This window comes from Euprymna scolopes, chromosome 3 (assembly GCF_053919585.1).
Source record: "Euprymna scolopes isolate OS-2025 chromosome 3, ASM5391958v1, whole genome shotgun sequence".
In the NCBI taxonomy this organism is placed as follows: domain Eukaryota; kingdom Metazoa; phylum Mollusca; class Cephalopoda; order Sepiida; family Sepiolidae; genus Euprymna; species Euprymna scolopes.
The window spans coordinates 110,362,281-110,387,280 of NC_136484.1; the positions used below are offsets into that span (position 1 = coordinate 110,362,281).

Genomic DNA, 25,000 nt, shown 5'->3' on the forward strand with positions numbered 1-25,000 from the left:
AACCAGTCAGTGGTCTCGTTTGCACATTGTTCAGCAGGGAGAGAGAAAATATTTTTCCATGGAGCATCTCTAATTAGTTCCCTGATGGCTTCCCAGTCAGCCTTATTATAATATCTCGTTGTTTTGAGCACTGGCTCTTCAGTTTTGGGTCTAGAGTTTAGGGCGATTTCAACCATTATCACTGCATGATCAGCGTTCCCGAGTGGGCTGTGGGCCTTCGTTATGCAGTCATCGGGAACTGTGGTCAAAAACAGATCTAGAAGTGATGCGTGTTGTTCTTCCTGGTCAGGGAAACGGGTTGGAAACGTAACAATTTGTGATAGGGAGTGAGATATAGCGAAGCTATGGGTTGTGCTGCCCGCTGCATCTGTGTGAGTAGAGAATCCAAGCCAGTTTTTGTGGTGGACATTAAAGTCACCAAACACATGTATTTGTGCGCTAGTGTCGAGGGACAGTGCCGTGTCTATGCTGTCAGATACTTTGTTTATTATGGAGCAGTCCTGAGTCGAGGGAGAGCGGTAGAGAAAATAATAGTAGCTAATACTGTGTTGCACGTTTAGTCTAAAGCACATAAAGGCTTGATCATCTGTTTCTAGGTTTGTTTCTCTAGTCAAGGGAAGGGTATTACGAATGTAAACTCCAAGTCCGTGCATATGTCTGTCAGAGTCCTTACGGCAGAGTGGGAGATATCCAGGCATGTTAAAGTGGTTAGAGGGAATGGAGGAGTGTAGGTTAGTCTCACTTAGTGCTAAGATATCCGGGGTATTTGTTAAGAGAAATGCTTCAACATCAGCTAAGTTAGTTCTAAGTCCACAGATATTTGTGAATGAGAGCCTCAAGGGAGGAGGCAAGTTGAATTTGTTTGTCCCTAATCCTGGTTTAAGCTTATTTTTAGATTGTAATGTCGTCATATTTTTTTTTAAGAGTTTCGGTAAGGGGGAGCTAAACAAGAGGTTATGCGGAGCTTCAGACATGCATCACAAGTAGACCATCAGCTGACCTTTCTCCAATTAGGATTGTGGCCTCAGGAAAGCCCACCGGGGATGAGTGCAGGGTCCCTTTCCATGCGCGTCATGGCACTGCAAACAACCCGATATTATTCAACTGTTGATGGAGCAGCCGCTCTAAGCGCTACCAAAGAGTTAGGGCTCCTGTACTACCAGTCGGGAACAGCAGCCAGGAACTGTCAATCCGGTACCCTCAACCCTTTAGAAGAAGGTCAACCCAATCTAATCGCTCAGGCATATCTTATACTCAAGCACTCCCAAATGTTCAGTTTTAGGGGTGGGGCATGCTGGGAATGGGGAAGAACGGCGTTCATTGCCCTAGCCAGGAAACAAGATCTACCGCTGGGTGTTTCTGTCGAATCACTGAGATAGTGTCTCTGCGCTTGACTAATAGGCAAAGAAGGAGTATGGAAGCCGGGCGATAGACAGAGCCTATCTACTCCTTAAGCAATTTAGGTTTGCAAACCGGTGAATTTGTTTGAGTCACCAGCTCTAGGAAGGTTGTCATCCAAGACTGAAGAGGCCTATCTCCCCTTTGGTTTAGTTTCAGAGTTTTCCTTCTCCTAGACGGATGATCTGGGAAGACCTACTGGGTCCGTCAGCCCTGAGAGGGTTTTCTCCGCGCCTAGGTTCTAATCCAGGTATTTCTGCGACCCCGCGTTGTTAGTGTTACTGGGTTAGTTTGTGGGGGATTATATCTCTACTGATTAGTTACACTCCTCAAAGTGATTTAGGGACATGCTATTTACTTGTTAATGGATAAAGGGGGTGGGTGAAGTTCATGCAGTGTAAGCGTCTATGTTTGTAAGAGGACTTGTTAGGGAGGAGATAATGTGATTTTAGTCTTACCCTTTTTTTTATTTTATTAATGTTAGCTTAGGTCTAGTATAGTGTTACAGTATGAGTAGGTATTAAGAATTGAGCTACGAGTTGTGCCCGAGCTATTTTAGATGATAGGAGGCTTAAGATGTAAGTGTAATATAGCATGGATAAGACAGCAAGTTTTGAGTCATGCGTAATTAGGTGAATAGATATATGGGCAGGTTTTCAGTAGGTGCGAATAGAGTTGAAGTTGTAGGTATTTTTTAGTAAGAGTCATGGGGCGTTTTGCATAACAAGGAGTGTCGTTTCAATAACGTAATTAATCGTTGCAAAACTCGAGGAGACAGTTGTGTAGTGCATATCGCTTTGTTTCTGGGTACTTTGGCTGTTAAGTACCTGCCTTTGTGTGCATAGGCTGTTAAGTCCCTTACTGGATAGGAATGAGCTGTAATGCATATATATATATATATATATATATATATATATATATATATATATATATAATGTCAGTGAAACAAAGGAAACAATACAAAATACCAACACTTGTTAATCTAATTTTTTTCACCTTTTTATCGAATACAAATGTGTGTTATAAATAACCTAATAAGGGTTGATATGTCGAACAACAAAACGGCAAAACCAAACACCATCTATGCATATTTTAATATCTTAAGAATTTGAAGACTAAGACTTTTACGTTAATGACCAGATTCGGCATAAAATAATCGAAAAAAAAAAAATAGATTGATATGCCATAAAACGAAACAATCAAATTAAACCTAGCACGACTCGAACGCCGCGAGCAGTAAGTTATCACCTGAAAATTTAACCTCCCGCCGAATACGCATGCTCGTTTCAAATATACTTACATCGATGCTTGTAGAAAGCCCAGCTGTAGGTTGCAAACATTGTGCAAAAATTCAATGGCGGAGGTGATGCTGACTGCTTATTCATATTGCGAATCAATTTGGCTCGGCCAAATTTCCACTCTATATCTGATTGACTTTGAATCCGTTGGTACGTGTCGGACATCATAGCGATGAGCAGATTTATCAAGACAATAAGGGTCACCATTAAATATATGCCAAAGATCACGTCCACCACTATGGGGGCCCAGTCTGGAGACGATTCCATCAAGGGAAAATTGTCACGGTCTGCCATACCGAACAACGAAAAAAATAAGAGGCCGAGTATGTTTGCTGCGTGGGGGTCCCGGTAACTGGCCGGTTTGACTATCGTTCTTTTAAAAACTGGTTGCTGCACGGCGGATAGATGGAAAGCGAACCCAACCATAGAGAGGAGCAGGATGACTAAGAATTTGATCAAGTCTTTTATGAGGTCGTGGATGATGACACCCCAGGGACCGAACAGGTGATGGAACGAGAAGAACTCTAATAATTGGACGTAGCTGAGCAGCATCGCAAAGGCAAGGAATTGGTTTCGTATGTACAGATAAAGACAGAGTTCGTCACCGGACAGCTTCTGGATTATTGCGATCAGTTGGACAAGGAACCCCGCAGTACAGACCACCAGCGTTATGATCCGGATCCATCCAAGCCCCGACCGGTCAGCAGGGTTAGTTATCTCAGAGACGAGGAGTCCCGAGAGCCAAGCAAGGAGTAACCATTCGTACCAGTAAGGAATGAGCTGCGGATATTCGGCTATCGGGAACTGGGGTTGTACCACGGTGATATAGAAAAGAACGAGAAGATATAAATGCGAAATCAAATGGGCCATGAACTTTACAATTGGCGTTTTGGAATATCTGAAATGAAAAGAAAAGAAAATTTAAAATTATATTACAAACAGCTTCATTGTTATGGAATAAATGAGCTTTTCAGGTAATGAAGATTAGCTTTTTTTTTTCTGTACGTTAGACACTTATAGACTCAAAAACTTATGAGGTGTTCACTATATCATATGGGGTACTTACTACTACTACTACAACTACTACTACTACTACTATAAATAATTATAAGATGGAAAACTAAAAATTACATAAAATATAGCACAACTTCCCTACGATGTCGGATATAAATGGATATAAATTTAACTACTACTACTACTACTACTACTACTACTACTACTAAAGAAACCGTAAACACCTAAAGACTCTAAACTATTGGGTAAAATTGGATTAGATTTAGTATTAGAAGCTATTGGAGTACCATGGATATCCAAAATGATACGGCAATTACCAACATGACTACCCCTACTACTACTACTACTACTACTGCTAAATCAATAAACACATAAAAGCGTCTGAATTATTGGGTAAACGAGCATCAAATTTAATGAAAAGCCAATGGGACATCGAATGTGTTATATGTAATCAAAATACACTGCTGCTACTACTAGAGCAATAGATAATTATAGGTTCAAAACCTAGGTAACAATTACACAAAATATGGCATGAAGCACTCTTGAGTAAATCGGATATAAGTAGGTATAAGTTTTATTATTATCATTATCATTATTATTATTATTATTATTATTATTATTATTATTACCACTACTATTATGACTGTTACTACTGTTAGAACAATAAACACTTAAAGACTCTATAAAACAACGAAGGTTGCTCCAAAGGTAATGCTTCCTATTTTTTAACTAAAAAGCAAAGATGTTGAACAGCTACAAAGACGAGTGTGTTACCATTAAAACGAGCGATCTTTTGTACTCCAGAATTTATTTTTCTACGTAATTACCACTATTCTCAATGCACGTTTGCCAGCCTCTTTTTATGCTACCGTTGTAAAAGTCGTAAACGTTCAACAGGCGTCAGTGAATGTTGACCGGTTCAATTTTTTTCTGCATGGAGAAATTCAATGACACATTTCTGCTTCTAATGCATGTCCATGAAAGGGGTTTCTTTCTTAGAGTCTCACAGTGTCAATATCTGCAACGGAGATATGAAACTTTTAGATCATGATGCATAAACTCAGTAATCATAATAAGGCAGTTTGCAATCCCCTCTGATCGATTCAGGCGGAATTAAAATATAGGAGCCATTACTTTTGAAATGTCCCTCGTATTAGGCAGTATTGCACCAGATTTAGCATAAAAAGCCATTGGGATTGTGAGTGTGTTATAGAAAATCTGTTATAAGTTGAGCTGTCTTCCTTTTTAAAAATGAAAGTTTCTAGGGAATATTAAATTAACAAATATTCTTCAGTCGCATGTATATCTCATCCAAAGGAGATGATTTTGACAGGGACTTTTCATTATACCCCTATGTAAAGTGTTTGGTATTTCTAAATGGTCACCCATCTCGCACTGACCAGGCTCAACATCGCTTAACTTATGATATCTCATGAAAACCGGTGTGTTAATGCAACTATTCCGGCTGATTTGGCATAGTTATTAAAATGTTCACTAATGGGTTGGCGACCAGGATTCAAACCCCGGTCGAGCCATACTAAAGACTCAAAACATTAAAAAAGATTTAGCATTATACGGTAAGGATCAAGTGTAAGTGGAGCAATCCAGAGAAAAAGTAGCTCTATATATTCAGTGAAGTAGCCAATAAAAAGGGAACTCTCAGGTTAAAAAAAGCGTAAAAAATATAGAGATTAGAACGTTTTTTTATCTAACAAAGTTTTATTTTCATGTATAAAATTTTTGTAAGATACTTTCTGGAATACCATTACTCTCTAGTGATGCATTATGGAAATTTTTAGATTATTGTGTTGCATATTGATGAGGACAGTTTAATTAGAGAAACGAAGTAACTAAGGTCGAAGATAATTATTATTAAAGGAGAATTCCGGAATCGAACTCAGTGATCAAAAGTTAAAAATGAATACATGTTGCTATTTAGATGCGATTCCAGGAATGTGTAAATTGCTATAATCTATTAGAAAGGTAAAACAATTACCTTTCCTAAAGTAGAAATAACTACAACAAGTTAGGTCGGAGCAGGTAGAATGGGACAATGGAAATTAAGGAATGTTCTTGTGTGTCAGAACACGTGTTGGAAGCATATGCAATAATCCACGTGCAAAGCAGGCACATGAAAGCCATGTTCTGACGTCACAAAGAAATATAGATCTATATATATCAGTTAAGTTAGGGTTCGAAATCAGATGAAGGAGAGATCGAGTTGGATCGAGAGAGTTCGAGTTGAGTTAGCCTAAGCTCCTTTCAGAAACGAGACAGAGAGGGGAAAACAATATGTAAAAATCCAACAGGCATCGACTTCCCATCATTCTCATCAGCAGCTGGAAATAAATGTATTCGTAATTGTTGAAGCCTTTGTGTTCGACGTCATTTCAACAAGGTAATGTGTTATCTTTTATTGTTATTATAACATCACGGTGTCCCATCATCTTGAATATTGAATGTATCTCCCCTCTATGCTTAAAAAGAACTGTCCATTACACTTCCCTTCACAGCTCTGTTATGCGCCCCTTCTGAACCCCCCGCTATGCTACAATTGTTATAACCTATTGTCATGCGTAGAAAGATACCTCAGTTAGTACAACAAACAAGAACAAACAACTCACTTAGTGTTTAATGGTAATGAGACAATTAACCAGAGAGGCGGGAGCAGAAAACAAGCCAGAAAGAATAAAAAGATCCCAGAGGAAGACCAGTTGATGTTTCCAATCCAAATGTGAGACAAGTGTTCTTGAACTGCCGGATGTGCGACCACAATCTAAAACAAAAAAGAGAAAGAAGAAATTATAATGATTATTTGACATCTTATTTTTTGGCGAAAACTTACAAGTACAATCTCAAAATTTATCGAGTCAAACTATTAAAAACAAACAATTTCATATGCACAACGTTTATGGTGATATTGTTTACCACTATATGGTTCCAGCTTTTGCAAATTTTGGAGTTGAAACAAAATTTCCACTTCGATGAAAGTGGGCTAGAAGGAGTTAATGTGTCAAAGAAAGTGACGTAAGAAAACAAGTAATGACATAAGAAAGGAAGTATGTGGTGAAAATAGGAGAAAAGTCGAACTTCTAGAATTTGGACAGTGGGATTCAGCAGTCACATTTCAAAGGTCTTTTTCTCATACCCATAGAAGAGGGATGGTGGGAAACCTATACTGTGTATTTTTATTATACCAGAGCAATGCAAGGTAAAACAAATTAAAACAAATTAAATCCCAAAGGAATATGTACTGCTGTTATTAAGAGAGGATGAACAGCTATTACATACGATGCCAAGGACAAAAGAGAGATGGATAAAACTTTATACACACTACTATGTAGTATGCTACCGTTGTGGTTACTTACATACACGATTTATTTGTTATGGGACCAAGATTTGAGACAGTATGCAACACTGACTTCACACTCCCAAATATTACAAATTTGGGTCTCATCCTGGTGAGTAGTTCAAGGTTATATTAAGGACGTCTTCAATTTGTGTACAAATATTGATATTTCAAGATAAGGGTAACATTACACACGTTTACACGCTCGTTAATATGTAGACACTTGGGACCAACACGTTGTAGCAGAGTACGTCGTAAGGAACATAGGACAAGTAATAACTCGACTCCTTTTTTGTGAAAAACAACATTTATTCCCAGGTAGTTCCCTAAATAAACCATGAATCATGCCCCTCTCTGACTTCTCTTCTCGAACGTTCTCATCTGTACGTGCACACTTTCTTTTTATAGTCCTTTTCTTTTTCCCTACCATGACGTACTCAACACACGGCTCGGCATTTCATACGCAAGTCCGCACTGTTACAGAGCTAAGAAGAAGGATACAAATTAGTGATTGAAAAAAAATGACTTGGTGTAGCCATTTAACATATTTCTTTATTATTACCCAATCGATATGATAGATGTGATGGATATAGGATGGATATGTAAATAAGTCTTAAAGACAAGATCTAATTGGATCAGAGGAAGATTAAATCGAGACATTATAGTGATATATGTTGATTTTGTCACATTAAGTGAATGAAAATGAATGAGAGTAATTGGCTTAGTAGGTGTAGAACAGTTAAGATAGCAAGGTCAGCTGGTAAGAGAAGGCCAAAGAAAATATAGGAGAAAGTGATCAAGGATAAACTTGAGAGAAGGGGGAGATTAATAAACACCTGGTGAGAGATAGTTGAGAAGTCGATTTCTAAAAATCGTCCAATACATGGCAGCATGTAAAATCAACATTAAACTAATGATAATGATGATGATGATGATCATCATCATCATAACATACAACTGTATATAAAACTAAAACTTTGATGATCTTACTTGTTTAAATATGAACTCTTTGAGATGGTGGGAGGAAGTGCGATTATGATGATACATTGGGGGGGGGGACAAAGAATCCAGAAGTAGGATATAGTAGGAGGAAATAAATGAGATGAGAAGTGGTGAGAGCATGGGAATAACGCAAATATTGTTAATTTATGGAAATCTCCCCAGACAAGGTATGAAGCCACTTGATTTTCAAAGTTGAAAAAAAAAATGCCACTTTAAGGCTTCAAAACTCGCAAACGATGTATTATATGGGTAGATTCTAATATGGAAAACAGCAATTCTCCCCTTGTCAAAAAAATCATTTATAAAGTGAGGACTAAAGTACAAAATAAGAGAATCAAGAGTTACAAGGCTGCCTAAAGTAAACACAAGGCCCACTTTCTACTCTCCACAGATAAATGAATGACATAAATAAAGAAAATTTGGAAAGGCTTTTGATTAGACGTGTTGCTGCATTCAGTTGCTTAAAAGTTGCTGAGCATATTTACAAATGTACTTTTCTTTCTTTTTTATTTATATGTTTATCTAATTGATACATAGACAGAAAGCACCAGGCAAGTTGGCCCTATACCTCAACTCTGGTTTGGTTCTCGTTTGATGTCCACAACGGCGATGATCGTTTAGCAATAAACTGCATTTTCATTTCACTATCTTGGATTCGAAATGCGCTGATTATTCGGAAATAAACTGCTCTAAAAAGTAAATACCCCCCAACAAACCCATGTTAACACAATTCACTAATTTATTAATGTTGCCCAGAAAACTGAAAACAGACGGGGTATGCGTCTCTAGCTGCTTAGACGAGAACTGTCGGTACGCCTGTCTGACTTTTACAAAGTTTATAGAAAAGAGTGTGCCCAAATTGGGCGATGAAAGTGGTTTTACTCACGCTCGGCCATAGCATTAGGGTTAATGTTATGTTATGACGACACACCTCAGTTGTACGTTATCTTACTTAATGTACAATGTACCAACGCTGGTGCAAAAGATTATGGGTTGTCTAGTACATACGAAGTGTTGCAACAAAATCAGACACTTGACAAAAAAAAAAAAAACGAAATACAAAAATGAGCTGAGGAGAACAGTAAAGCTCTTGATGAACGAAATTGCCACCAAAATCGGCTACGTCTTCCAGCAGGACTCTGTTCCTATACACAAGGCCAAAACAATCCAGGCCTGGCTGCTCAACTATGTTACTCACCACTGTTCGCTGAACTTCTGGCCATCCTCTTCACCCAATCGCAACCCTTGACTATTTCTTCTGGGAATTGATGCCAAGACCAATAAGCATGCCTACAACATTGTCATCTCCCTGAAAGCTGCCATCATGGAGGGGTTTGCTGTTATAGACAAAGATATGGTCACCAAAACGTGTGACACATTTTGTGCCTGTCTTGAGATAATCGTCTCTTACAGCAGCTGTTACATACGTAATAGTTATTAATGTAACTCTAACTGTCGCAAAATAAATTGTCCGGTTTCTGCATATACAACTTTTGTTTTTTCGAAATTTGCAACATCCTGCATATAATTACATCTAAGAAAAACACATAATAATAATATAATTAATACTGGTAAAATATAAAAATACATTAATAATAAAAAACATAAATGCCGATCAATATTTTGACAATATTTAAAAGCCTTTACGAATCTATTCTCCTGCCGTTCTACTACTTCCATCTCCGAGCATAACATGTTTCCATCGAGTGGTTGTACATATTTTTAATTTTTAATTATTTCGTTCTATTTGTAAACATTTGGTGCGCATGCGCACTAGCGCTCTAAGCTCACAACAGTCTTCTTTCTGAAGATGAAGTATACCTCGAAAGTTCAAAGAATATGGCGCTACGATTCCATTCTCGTTCAACACATGTTGATAAATGAATTAAAATGGAAAATTATTGAAATCTTTCAATGTCACCATTCTTTTTAGAAGTATTTTTCTTCAAAGCTGCATTGTTATAGCCTTCAAATACAACTCCTTATGGGGGTGGAGATGGCACCAAACCTTGTCGGTCGTAAAATGCGCTTAACTATATTCTAAATTATCATATTTCGTATTTATTATTCCAGAGCCAATTATAGTGTATCTAATATATAGTACTGATTTCAAAAGTTAAAAAAAAAAACATCAGCTAGAATCTAAACCAAAACATTTAGTGCTCGAGCCGCGTTCCTTACCGTTTGAGCTAACCTGACAGAAATATAAGGTTTTTAAAATTAATTTTTTTCAGCTATGATTAGTTTTACACATATGCGAACTAACACAAATATATCGGCAAGTTGAAATGAACATTTTGGATTACAATTTGCCGATTCTGTACATCTAAACAAGGATATTACTCGTTATAAACCACCCTTGGTGTATAATTACTATTTTCTGTTAATTTCAGTGTTATATGATCAGTAGTTTAAGAGTTAAATATAAAATAAAATAAATAAAAAAATAAAAATAAAAACATTTAACAATAAGAAGTCGTCAACAGCAAAGGAAAGAACAATTTAAAAAATCTAGCATATATGTAGTAGTGATAAGAGGAATAAAAATTACTTTAGATCAAAGTAAGAAAGGTAGCCGCCAGACTAATAGAATTCTAACACCTCCCAACTGTCAGCAGCTTAATCGTATGAAACGGCACTTCTCTCCCCCTCCCCAACTCTGAAAATTAGAAAACGAAAAACAAATGAACAAATAAAAATAAAAAACGAGAGATAAAAAAAAGAAAGATAAATAAACTATAAATAGAAATAACACTTGTCAATAGGAATTTAAAATCATCACCAATAAAAGATATACTACCGTGAAAACAACCTAAGGATATGGGAACTTTTAAATTAAGGGCAATAAATAACTAACAAACTAAAAGAATCACCTAATACCGCCCTACTAATGACGGCTTAAACACAGGAAACAACACCCCCTCCCCCACCATACCTAAAAAACCCCCTACTGCTTACATTCACAAGGCACAAACCCCAATTTTCCACGTAATATAGATCGTACCCAAATATCTTCTAAAAACCGATGTGGTCTTGACACCCGTTTCAATTCTTTTTTTGGTTTGATGAACTGTTGTCCCTGAATTGGGACTCCACTGAAACATGTATGCACATATGCAACTAATAATGCTTGTATAACAAACAGACTATATACCAGTGCTATCTTGCACTGAGCACTCTTTAATAATCACGCGAGTTTCATTGAATTTACATCTAGGAAACCGATCGATACAACCGATATATATATATATATATATATATATATATATATATATATATATATATATATATATATATATATATATATATACGTATATATATTATTGGTAGTATTGTTTAGTTATTAAAACAAAAACAAAAAACACAATGTGTCTCTCAAAGAATTTCTATTAACCAACACAGATCAAGCAAACCGCATTTCTATATACTAGAATAGACAGCGCTAACCTTTTGTTCGCTCTCAATAAGATAATCAAGAAACTCTGTGTTATTTTGATCGACAGCGTGGAGCAACGATTCGGGGTTGCAAAGGCTCGACGAGATGCTCATCATGTCTGTGGCGATGTTTTCACAATATTCAGCGGCAAGTTCCAAATCTTTGCCACGTTCTTTCTCCTTGCCGGCCATCGTTCGGAAATTTCGGCACAACTTGACGGCTGCTTGCAAAGGAGCTTTCGAAATCAGAATAAAATCTTCCAGGCATTTGTTGCGATTCAGTTTACCGCAGATCATCAGATCAAAGACAAACTGCAAGTAGAAAAAAAAAATTGGATTTAAAAGAAAATGAGAAGCTCAAGTGCAGCTAAAATGCGACCCAAGGTTTTTGAGTTGCATGTATAAAAAATAGTGCTTATCTAAATAAGGATTCATACAGTCACGTTCTTGGGGTGTCGTTTTGGCTTGTTACGTACAACGAACAAAATATATATGCCATACACATGCTGCTTTGGTTTGATATCTACAATATTAAAATATTAAAAGACAAAAGTGACGATTAGAACTCCCAAACTTTTGACAAGATTACCAGGCAGCCATCATTCGAAGTTTTTAACATTTCAGGGTTTTCATAAAAAACGGATCATTATGTCACCACACCGGATCTTGACTGATTCCAGGAGGAGGGTGAACTGAATGTGGGATGTTAGAACGAGGGAAGAGTTCCGATGTATAGGTAACTCACCCCGAATGCTATAGGTATATTATATAAAGAGTTTTATTATCATCAGTAGTGATACTCACTAGGAGTTCTCATACAGGTCATCATCAGAGATTATTTACTGATATTAACCGGTGGTATTCTCTAGAGTCTGTGTAACAAAAAGTCTCCCCAGTACTCTTCATCTCCTTTGATAACCTTTGAAAATGATGGTGTTATCGCAACTTACCATTGGTTTTCGGCTGACACTAACCATTAGTCTTCACTGGGATTTGGGTGGCAATAAGCCTCCTCAAGGTTCCAGTACTCTTTACACTCTTCTAGTGGAGATCTGGTTAGTGCTCTCCTACTTTGGTTTCTCTCTTCTTCCACAGCTATTTTGACCGTCTCCTTCTATGTAATTGTTCCAATTTATGTTGCCTATAAATAATAGGCCTTCATGTTGTCTGTAATATTAGTTTAAACGTTCGACTTTTAGATAGGATCTCAATCATTGATTGAAAATGTTTCTTATAGTTGTTAAAAGAAAGGATTTTTTTACAAAAAAGTTGTCTGGCTGCTCCTATATCTTAGAGGGACATGAGCTCCTAATACTGACACGTACAGTTTATTAATTTACTTAAAAAGAAGCCGAACACGATATTTTTCTCATATCAGCTGAATTCGAATTTTTTTTTCAATATGGAAATCGCTATAGACAAGGCATAAAGCCATTTGATGTCAAGAGCTGACCCCCCCCCCGCAAAAAAAGACAACACTTTAAAAACTAACCAACGATAAGTGTTAAGTAAATAGAATTAGACCCCGGGAAATAGCAATTCTTCCCCTTTTGTCAAAATAAGAAAAGTGTGAGCTACGAGGCTGCTGAAAGTAAACCCAAGATCTACTTTTTATTCTCCTCAATTTGAAAACAAAAGCCCCCCCCACTCCATGCAAATTTCATCTACTAACCTTTTTGTCTTCCATTAAATGATTTGTATCCAAATCGGTTCTCGTGAGGAATTTCAGTATGTCCATGTGAGTGTGGGTGGCTGCGAGGCAAATTGACAGTTTCCCATCTTTACATGGTGCATTCGTGTTGGCACCACTCTCGACCAATAATTTCGTTACATTCAGAAAACCGTTCGTGCTCGCAAAGTGTAAAGCGGTGAAACCGTTCTATAAAAGGGAGAAAGTAACAGAAATAGAAAATGTTATTTAAAACTTCATCGTAACGGACAGATTATGTTATAGCGGTGAATGTACACATCAAATGTATTTCAACAACGGAGAGATTCTTTCAAAGAAGTGCGTATTACGCATCTAAAATGCTATTTAAAACTTAAATATCCTTTTTTTTTAAGTGCGTAATCACATCTAAAAATGGTACTTATAATTTAATTGTAACGACAAATCCTTTTATAGTAGTGTGTGAATACATCTAATAATGCCATTTTAAACATATAGGTAACGGGCAAGTCCCTACACAGAAGTGCTGCAGCGTCGCTTCTGGCTACAGTTTTAACCAACAGATTGTAGGCAAAGGAGACAAAGAATAGGAAAGAACTTCAACACTTGTTTCAGGTTTTAAGAAGAAAAACCTTTATTCTTCATTCTACCGCCACGCGTGACTTCTCGTTACGGTTATGACGTCACCCACGTCTCTAACGTGATCGTCTTTCTCTAACGTGCTCATCGTGCACACGCGTTCTTTTTATCGTCTTTTTCCTTATTGTGACGTCACTTCACACACGCCTCAGCATTTGCATACAGTCGCCATACGCGCGCCTGCGCTCTGTTATACAGTAAGCGTATATTGGCGCTTGTAATGCCTTTGAAAAGTGCCAAGAACAGCGATAACAATTAGCATACATTGTAGTTAAATTGACGAAAAAAAAAGATAAATAAAAACATGAATGCTTTGAATAGGTCACCAATTAGCCAGTGCTAATTCAACAACGGGAATTTTTAAATGAAAGCAAGAAAATATGAATTAACAAACAAAATTTATATCAACAATTCTATAGAAATGTAAAATATAGTGCGAAAGTCCAACGTCTAATGAGAAGTTTTTGATATTGTGGTCAGTTTGAGAATTGTAGAGAAAACTGATTTTTTGTTGATCATGTTTATAGGAATTTCTAAGTTTGCACTGGTTTATTATTTTCACATATACGTGTTACTTTTGGGGTTTGAAACGATTTTCATTTGTTGAAAATACTTTTTGTTTACACATTTATGTGAAAACTTACTAGGTTTAGGAAGTGAAAAAAGAGCGTATCAAAACGAACCGGAGAAAGAATGAAGGTATCTAATTCGATCCATTTGCTTTTAGCATTCGTTGGAATAACGAACTGTCACCGCTATTGTGCTCAGCCAAATCTAAATGCTATCTTAAACATATGCGTAAAAGGCAGAGCTCTTTATAGAAATTTGTTTTCGCATCTATGCTTTTTCAAACATCTCAAACTTTAGCCTGGTAGACTTACATTCTATCTCAAATTTAAACATGACAAACTAATTAACAGACTAACAATCTCGTAGAAACACTTGTTCGCATCTAAAATTAGAACTATTAATTTAATTTGAGTATTTAGTAAAGAAAATTGTATTCCAAGTTGAAGTATAACAGATAAACTAACGGACGAAGCCTCTCTCAGAAAGGCATGGACGCAAACAAAAATGATAACCGTAGTTACAAATACGTGTGTGAAATCAATGTTTAACTGGTTTCTTTATCTACTATTTGTAGACGGCGAAAGAATTATTCGAACTCGGCGTTACGAATATAAACGGCCACCTTTCTTATTGCAAAGTCTATTTTCGTTCTGAGTTGGAGCCACGGACACCTAGAATTTTGACGTCCAATCTGTTTGGTGATTTATAGAAAAGAGGCCGATTCTAACATTTCACATTTCTTTTTTTTTCTTCCTACTCATATGTGCCAACTGTTATCACTTGATCTTCAAACCCATTCGTTATTTTGCTGGTTTACGAGGGACGTGCAATAAGTAATGCCCCTGACCCACTTCCAGTTGTCTGATCTAGCTGAAATTTTGCATGTGTAATGATTTATATCTCTACGGGTTATGTAACAAATTACAGCTCTTAACTAATTGTGCTTTCTCTTTTACAAGTTTTTGAACTAAGTCAGGTGTGAAATGGAGGCTGTTGAATGCCGAGCAGTGATTCGGTTTTTTGTATTTGAAAGGACGCACACCACAGGAGACTTTTGATGAAATGAAAGAAACTTATGGTAATAATGCCCCATCATATGACCTTGTAAAACGCTGGCATCGTGAATTCAAACATGGCCGGAAGTCTGTGGAAACAGCTCCCAGACCTGGTCGCCCCCCCCTCTGCCATTGATGAGGCATCTGTCTGTCAAGTTGAGGCTGCCATTTTGGAAGATCGGCGCATTACCATTCGCCAAATAGCCCAAGATGTCAAGATTAGTACAGGGTCTGTGGAAACTATCATTCATGACCATTTGCATATGCATAAGGTGTCTGTCAGATGGATTCCCAGGTTGCTCACACCATTCCAGAAGCGAGAACGCGTCGAGTGCTCGAGAATGAATTTGGAGATGTGCCAAGAAGATGAGTCAAAGTTTTTCAAAAGACTGATTACACAGGATGAAACCTGGGTCCATCACTATATTCAGAGACCAAAGCCCAGTCAATGCAGTGGAAGCACTTGGACTCACCACCTCCAAAGAAGGCAAGGGTGCAGCCCTCCTCTGGCAAGGTCATGCTCACAGTCTTCTGTGACCAGGACCGAGTAGTGATGACAAATTTCCTGGCAAAGGGTATCACAATTACAGGACCCTATTATGCTTCACCTTTGAGGAAATTAAGAAAAATCAAGAGGCGGGGCAAGATCAGCAAAGGTACCCTCCTCCTGCAGGACAACGCTCCGATCCACAACTCGTAGGTCGCCAAATCAGAAGCACGGGCGTGTGGTTATGAAATCCTGCTCCATCCTCCCTACTCTCCTGACCTTGCACCATCTGACTTTCAGTTCTTCCCAGCCATGAAGTTGTTTTTGAAAGGAAAACGTTTCCCAGATGACGCAGCCTTGATTTCTTAAGTCACGTCGTGGTTGGAGGACCAACTTGGGGTGTTCTACAAAAACGGTCTCCAGAGCTGCATCAAACGATGCGAGAAATGCATAACTCTGGGTGGTTCCTATGTGGAGAAAGACTAATAACTGTGCCAAGTTTCGTTGCTCTACTGCTATGGGAAGTGGGTCAGAGGCATTACTTATTGCACGCCCCTCTGTGACTGTTACATTCATATCCTCTTTTAAAACCCATTCTTATATTGTTTTATTTTGCGTTTGCACCAGAAACTATGGCGCCATATTATTTTGTGTATTTCTAATTTTATTATTACATATTTACGAATTAGAATAATTTTGTTGACATAACGTTTACAGATCTACTTTTTTATTTTCAAGATACAGGTGCTTAATTAATACCTAAACCAGGATAGGTAGAATCAATTCCCATTATAAATATTTAAAATCAAGATGATATAATAATAATAATAATAATAATAATAATAATAATAATAATAAACAACCTTATGTCTAGACCTCTTATTCCAATTATGATCGAAATCCATTATGAGTTTTTGATTTTGGAAAATGCTTAAGATTCAGGAGTCTTAAGAAGAAATTAACATTCAATGAGTCTTGCTTAATTGTTGGCAAATGATCATAGATAAAATTAAATCCAAATTTGAAATATTTGATTTTTTAAAGTGGAGTTTGTAACCATAAAACACGTATTCGGCATAAGTACCTCGTCTTTATTTATATATATAAGGCACTGTGTGTGTGTGTGTGTGTAAGTTCATTTCCTATGGACGCCGAAAATTCACACAAATGTACTGTGTCTGGAAGTGTTCTTAGATAGGTGTTATATCGGAACACCTTCGATAAGTATTAAAAATCGATAATCGAAAAGATCCGGTTAAAGAAAACACAGTCCAATTTTGACTAAAGTTAACATCGTTATACAGCCTAACTTCACAAGTGAATTTGGAAAGTTTCATCATTGCACAAGCAGAAGAGTCTCACGTATAAAATCAACGATAGGTTCTTTGATAAGACAGGGACGCGTTCGAAATAAACGTTTCTGTTTACAGCACAATTAAACCATGATACCAGAACTTCACTAAACTACAAAGAAGTTAGAAAATTAGGGAATATTTATTAATTTATGTCTAATATTGGAAAATTTCACAAATATAGGCGGTATTGAGACTTTTATTAATGGCCTTCATTCCTTTTTTTTAAAATTCTATTTGCATAAAACTAAATTAAATAAAATATAGTCTACAGGACGACTCATTACACGTAGCAAATGTGATTTGGAGCTTTGGTGGACATATATGTATACAAACACGAATGTACCTGGCTAATATATAGATTATACAAGCCTTAACTAAATTATGTAACATAAAATTAACTTCCAACACCTCCCAATCTAGTAAATGAAATATTCCTGGACTAATTTGACCCAAGATATTTTGCCAACTTTTTTGTGTACTCTAGTGTCTGCTTGTCGATTTTTATCGACCATGGTGGTAGAAGGTCAATTAATAGACCCGCTCACCCGTCTCCCTTTCCTTTCTTATGGATATTGACATAACTTTACTTACGCAGTCCTGGGCATTAATGTCGGCGCCCTGTCCGAGTAACATTCCTACCATGTGAATCTGCCCACTTCCTGATGCCAAATGCAACGCCGTCCGGTCGTGCTTGTCAGCCATGTGCAACTGCGTTGTCGATTTGCTGAGTAACAGACTGACCACCGAGGTGTGTCCGCTTTCTGCAGCAAGGTGAAGCGGGGTTTGCTTCTATTGGAAGGGAAGAAAAGACGAAAAAAAAAAAAAAAGGAAGGAAGGAAGGGATGAAAAGAAATGAGGAATAAATTAACAAGGAAACGAACGAGAAACAAAAGAGGGGGGGGGAGAGTTTTAGCATTGATTAGCATTTGTTATTCGAAATTAGAACATTACTTGGACAAACCGCTCTTTTTAGACATGTGTACTTATGGATCGTAAGTGAAACAGTCATTTTTGACTTCATCAATAATAATCTAAATGCGAGACTGTGCGCGGCTTTTTGTTGAGACGGCCGCTATCAAACATGGTGTAACCGGTTACAACGAAGGGCAAATAGAACACGAAGTGGTAGGAAGGAGGGAACAGAGAAAAAAGGGATCTGTCTGTCTATTATTATATTATATTATATTGTACTAAAAGAATACCTGTCCTAGGAAGGGCAAAACTTTTTTCATCTTATTTCTGCATAAGTTATCACTTGATTTCCATATAAAATACATAGATATCCGAATGTTCCGTTGAAACGTTAATTTAGTAAATAATTGAAAAACGTCAATTTTCCTTTTCCAATTGACCAGTTTTATAGTCTTTCTTGTAGTCTCTTTGTTTTATCTGATTGCTAGGCAAGAATTCATCTAGTCTGGTGGAGTATTCTGTTTAGTGCTGTTACAAGAGGCAACATCACTTGAAAAGGATATGCCATTCATTGAATAAGCCAGTTCATAGACATACCGAGAGGATCTTATTTAGGCTTTGAATACTATGTTATTCTGAATATTTAGTAATAGTTTACTTCTAGGGAAAAGTATCCTCATGCTAGGTTGTCTGACAATCCCCTATACAAGCAGATCTTAGAATTCCAGAACTGTGTTTACTATACATTATCTCTCCTTATAAAAATGCAAAGTAGTTCGAGTCGAAATCTTACCGTAAACAATCTGGAATTATCTCTTCACCATCGTCATAGTGACGAGGGGTGGAAATGAACTGAAAACCACATGGGAAGTATACTACCTTTATGCCTCAACTAACATTCCTTCCTGTATTCTTGTTCCAGTTCAATGAAAAACATAAATATACTAACAGTTCAGCCCGGCTTTGCTCGGGCCCTATGTACTGTTCATAACTTTATGTGCATATGTTATATATATATATTTTAAAAAATTGATTCATTTCCAGGTAACCTACATCTAAAATTTCAAGTGTTTAGACCCAAAATTAGTGGAGGAGTTTGGTAGAGTCTGTAAAGGTCAACCCTTTCAACTTTGAGTTCTTGGCAGCCAAATTTTCACCCAAAAACGGATTAAAAAACTTGCTGCACGCTTGAATACCCTTTATGTTAAATTTCAAATGTTTAGACCCAAAATTAGCTGAATAGTTTGCTAGATACCGTAAAGGTAAAATCTTTTGAACTTTGACCCCTTGGTAGACAAATTTTCGGAAAAACCCGATTAAAATGCTTGTCATGTCTGAATACACTTTATGTAAAATTTCAAATGTTTAGACTAAAAATTGGCTGAGAGTTCATTTTTTTTAAAACTTAGACCCCATTTTTGACCCCTTAACATTTATTGTTTTCGGCTCAAATAAAATCAAAAAGTTTGATTCCTGTCCAAGATACCTACATATAAAATTGTTTAAATCGTTGAACTTTGACCCTTTTGACAGCCAAATTTCTAGCCAAACACCGTTTAAAAAGATTTTCGAAAATCTCAGTACCCCTTATGTCAAATCTCGAGTCTGTAGACTGAAAATTGACAGAGTAATTTGGTAGGGAAATGTACACACACAGACAATTTCACTTATATAGATATATAGATTATAGCAGAGAAAACGTCGAGGTCTTCTATCAAAATCTTGTGATCTTTTCCTTATTCAAGTCAGACATGCACAGATACGTTCAACTGAGCAGAATGTTTATCCCCTGTGTTATGGGGTGAGCTGATCTACCTATTTCATGAATTTGTTCAGTTACATATAAACATCAGTTATTTCTGGCAGTTATGGCCCCAGAATACTGATGTGTACTTCTATTAATACATTTTTGGGTTGAATTACACCACTGTGTTTATCTTGATTGTTACAGGCCGGCAAGGTTGCAACATCATGTGTCCATATTCTCAATAAGCAGATTCGAACGCACTTTTACAATAGCCTTATAAATCACAGCGCTAAATTAATGTCAGGTACCATGAAGCTGTGCAATAAAGATCCTCATGTACACTAGGGTTTTACATATTAGATACATAAATGCGCTTGGACACTTTTACGCCTTGAAATTTGCACATGATGTGGAACTCAAGATTTATTATACACAAGCTTGTGGTCTTAACAACACCCCGCACCAAACATGGTTCGCACGGTTGACATATCTTGAATGTCACGCTTGCAAGTTATAACACAATCAGAGATGTAACCGTGTTTTGACCGAGGACAACTTTCTGATATGTTGCAAATGGTGAAACTAAATTTGGTGCAGTGCCATTGCTATTCACATTCCCTACACCATACTTACTTAATGTGGTCCACGTTTTATGATCTTGTCTCATCTGTGGCCTGTAATTGTCTAGAATGAAAAATTTTATCGGCTCCTGAGATGAAGGTTTGCATCATTTTAAGATTGCAATATGTCTCGTTTGGAGGATGAAAAAGCGTGTTGTATACCTCTGCCTGTTTTACAAGTAATTTAATGAAATGCACTCTGATTAACTCGTAGCACTTATGCTTTCTCGACATATCCCCAACTAACCCGACAAGAAGCAAAATCCCACCCCTCATTGCTGAGGTTCCTAAATGCCTGTTAACCTTCTACTCTAATTTATTTGTTAAATTCTGATCAATAGTCGCTAAGATTTGGAACTTATAAAATTGCCAAAAGGTTATATATATATATGTGTGTGTGTGTGTGTGTGTGTGTGTGTGTGTGTGTGTGTGTGTGTGGGTGTTTATATATATATGTGTGTGTGTGTGTGTGTGGATATATATATATATATATATATATACTCGGAGCCAAATTGAATATTGAAATGCTCATATTTTTAGTCCTATGAAACGAAACTATATGAAAATTTGCAGGCTTTTTAAAGATTATAATACTATTCTACGGTTAAATTTTTATGACAATTCGTAAAAAATAACCTATATTTTCAAACCCATAAAATATGCCAAATTTGCCTACATTTGTATATATAGTGTCCTGGCAGGCAGCTTCAGTTTTGCTGCTGCTTCTGTTGTCTCATCTGTGGCCTTGCCAGGCCTCTAATATAGACTATATTTCTCTCGCATCTACTATTACTATCACAATGAGCGAATTGTTAAGAATGCTGAATTTGTGTTACTCAGGTCCAGAGTTCGTTTGACCAGTGGTGCAGTTACATAAATCACACTGGCTTTGGTTAATGGAAGTACATAAAAATTAAACGGCCCGGATATAAGTGTAACACAGAAAATAACGCACACATTATCGTGTATATATATATATATATATATATATATATATATATATATATATATATATATATATATATATATATATATAAATTTTAACAAACATTCGCCCACCACTTTTATAGTCCTCAAGCCGCTTGTTTATATTTGCAAACAAACAGCGAGCCAATCTATGTAATTATAAAATTCAAATGACCTTGTAACGAGTGTTGTAACCCAACATCCGGTTTACGACTTCCGGTTGCTAATGCGAACATAAACATAAACCCATAACAACGTAAACAAATAAATACAAATCGCTGGACCAGTTCCGTTCGAACAAACGAACGTCCTTATAAGTATTGCAAGCCACTTATAATTCAATGGCTGTAAGTATTTTTTTTTTCAAAAATAAACAATTATAAACAGAACGACTCATAGAAATCTATCTATATTCTTTTTTATTTAATATACTTTCATAGAAATGTTTCTGTTATGTCACAAAAAACTATTTTCTTTACGTCACACGTGTCACGCTCATACATTAATTCCATAGCTAATATAATGTACTGACCCAAACGGATCACGGGTTGTCTAGTATATATATATATATATATATATATATATATATATATATATATATATATATATATATATATATATATATATATAGCTCGCAGTTTGTTTGCAAATAAAAACAAGCGGCTTGAGCACTATAAAAGTAGTGGGCGAATGCTTGTTTAAAATGGACATTTGTTGAGGTCATTTACGAGTGCAGCTCTCATAGGTCGTTGGGTAGGACTGCCGACTATCAATGCAATGGTTGTAGGTTCAATCTTCGGCTAGGAAAAGGTACTAGTCTAGCTACACTGATGAGTTGTGATACAACGAAACAGTACTGTATGTGGATGACTATATATATATATATATATATATATATATATTTAAATAAACTTTTGAAAATGATTTGAAGGTTGCTTCTGGTCTGATTTATGGATTATGCATAAATCGTACTTACATTGACAGCGGTCACTGCAGCATAATTGACCCCTGATGAGTTGAGTAAGATGCGAACCAGGCCTTCATGTCCAGACTGTGCAGCCAAGTGTAACGGGGTTAGACCATGCTAGATTTAAAATAACCGAAAAAGAGAAACAATAAGTAAGAAGAAAAGGGAAGCAAAAGAAAGAAAAAAAATCTACTTGATTAATTTACGTGATTTTTGGAATATAATATCATTGTTTGGTGACGGGTATATGTACCATAAAGATTGGTCTATATTTTTGTCTTTTTAATTAAGTCAAAATCTAAGTACGAACCATACATTTGTTTCCAGATATATAACAGTGTGGCCTTTACGGTATATAATTGTTGGATATTTGTGGGTACATTAGCTAGTGTTTAATTGATTAAAAAAAAAAATCATCTGGAAGAAATTAAACACAAAACATCAAAAACAGGATGTGTTATAGATAGCAGGATCCAGTAGAGTTCATGCAGTTAATCACTCAGAAAAATTGGCCCAGTATGGAAACAATAAATTTAACAGAAGTAACGCCACATGCAATAAATTCAATAAATCCGGAGCGAGCAGATGTATTGTTTGAGGTGCACTGATATTAACAAAACCATGCGCTTCTATTTAAATGTATGTTTGTATTTTTTTACCTTTCAGTTCCTTTTGCTTTGAAATTAAAGATGAACATAACTGAATAAAACTATTTTTTACTTGAGGGTCATCACTTATCAAGACCAGGAGGCCACTCAAGGATAAGGGTTAATAAGTGTTAGGTAGATGTTGAAACAACCCCATGATGATCAGTAATGGTGGAACTTGGGTAGGACTTAATTATTTAAAACGACAGCTTGACAAAAACTTATTTGCATTGAACTTGAAAACGACCGTGTTATAGTCAACTGGGAAGCAACACCACCTTATTTTGTTCCATAGATGGACAGTTCTAAGAAAGAAAATCTGCTCATGGAATTTTTGTCTAGTTTTAGGCACAGATAGAAAGTGAAGGAAATTGTTGACTGTTGTCGTAGCTAGACGAGTATTTGTTGCGAACATTTTACGGGAGGGGACTAAAGATTGAAGCTCAGTCGAGCACCTACCATAAAAGTAATGATAGGGCAGAGATAGACTCGTAACGTCTCTGCTGTGAGAAAATTGAAGTAGGGAGACGAAAAGGTCCTCGCCCACTAAATTTTGAAGACAGTTTTGTACTCTCTCAAGGCAGGAAAAGGGTGCTCTTAAGAACTCCTCCCCAGATGTGGCAAAGGATTGAGTTAGGAGTAAGTTTCTGCAACGGCAGAATGATCCCATCATTGTTTCCAGTTATTTCGCAACGGATCTGATGCAGGTTTTCCATTTCAAGTCAAGAATGAAGGTCAGTCGCAGAAGTTTGTCAAAGCAAGTTGCTTCCACAAGACGAGAGCCGATTATTTCAATTGAGCGTTGGTGGTGAAATGATTAAAGTTTGGCTTTTAATTCTTCAGCAAGAATTCGTAGAGCTAATAAAAATGGTAAAATTAGTGTAAAAATTCTGAATTCCACCGAGTTTGATTGCAATTGCAAGAGTGTCTAGCATCAGACAAGATCACTAGAGAGGTTTGGACATTGAAAAGCAACTGAAGAGGATCAAGGTATTTTCGATCAAGTTAAAATGTTAATTACTACTGATAACGCAGGAATTAGAGAGTATCATAGATTATATACCATAATATTCATGAAAATTAACAAAATTGTCTTCACATTATGGTTGACTCAGAAGCCATCGGTTAACTCACCTCAATGCTGTTGTCGGAAGGGGGTTGGCTTGCTATCGTAGCCGGGACTGTGGACAGCATTTCTTGGACGAAATTCACCTGCGCATGACGTGCTGCAATATGGAGGGCCGTAAGACCGGTCTGGATAAAATTAAAAATTACAAATGAGGAAAGAAAGCAAAATCTGAATTAATCAACGTTTATTTCCCCTCAGCATTTTTCCTTTATGTTTTTATTCCCACAAAATACATGTTAAAATATTCCTTAGATTTAAATTAATCATATCAATTTTAATAGTTCAAATTAGCCATAGATTCTAATTAACTTATTATATATCGTTGAAAAGAAGTCGATAAAGTGCTTTGTCGCAAATGGGAGAGCTAATATATATATATATATATATATATATATATATATATATATATATATATATATATATATATATATATATATATAACGTGTTTAAAATGTGTAACATAGTTTTTATAGAGTTAATTTGCATATATATATATGAGTGCGGGTGCGCGTATGGAGCCTATATTCAAATGTTGAGCCGAGTGCGAAGTGACGTCACGATAAAGAAAAAAGAAAAAGAACGCATGCACAGTCAGACGATCATGTTCAGGACGATAAGGATGATTTTCGAAAGGACAGAAGTCAGCGAGAAGGAGCACGATCACGTTTTATTTGCGAAAGTACCCGGAAATAAATGTTGTTATAACGGGAAAAGGTGCGTTGAATTATTACTTGTCTTCTG

General features: G+C 36.5%; 1 protein-coding gene across 1 annotated transcript in view; it reads right to left on the reverse strand.

Annotated features, from left to right (window-relative positions):
• LOC145262188 (uncharacterized) overlaps window positions 1–25,000 on the reverse strand; it is a 160,362-nt gene that overhangs the window by 10,652 nt on the left and 124,710 nt on the right. The window contains exons 22-28 of the mRNA XM_080119808.1: window positions 24,265–24,384; window positions 22,493–22,600; window positions 17,863–18,060; window positions 13,169–13,375; window positions 11,509–11,808; window positions 6,335–6,486; window positions 2,699–3,594 (exon numbers count right to left, since the gene is read on the reverse strand). Of these exons, the coding sequence (XP_079975934.1) occupies window positions 2,699–3,594; window positions 6,335–6,486; window positions 11,509–11,808; window positions 13,169–13,375; window positions 17,863–18,060; window positions 22,493–22,600; window positions 24,265–24,384 (1,981 nt within the window). The remainder of the gene's footprint in view (window positions 1–2,698; window positions 3,595–6,334; window positions 6,487–11,508; window positions 11,809–13,168; window positions 13,376–17,862; window positions 18,061–22,492; window positions 22,601–24,264; window positions 24,385–25,000) is intronic.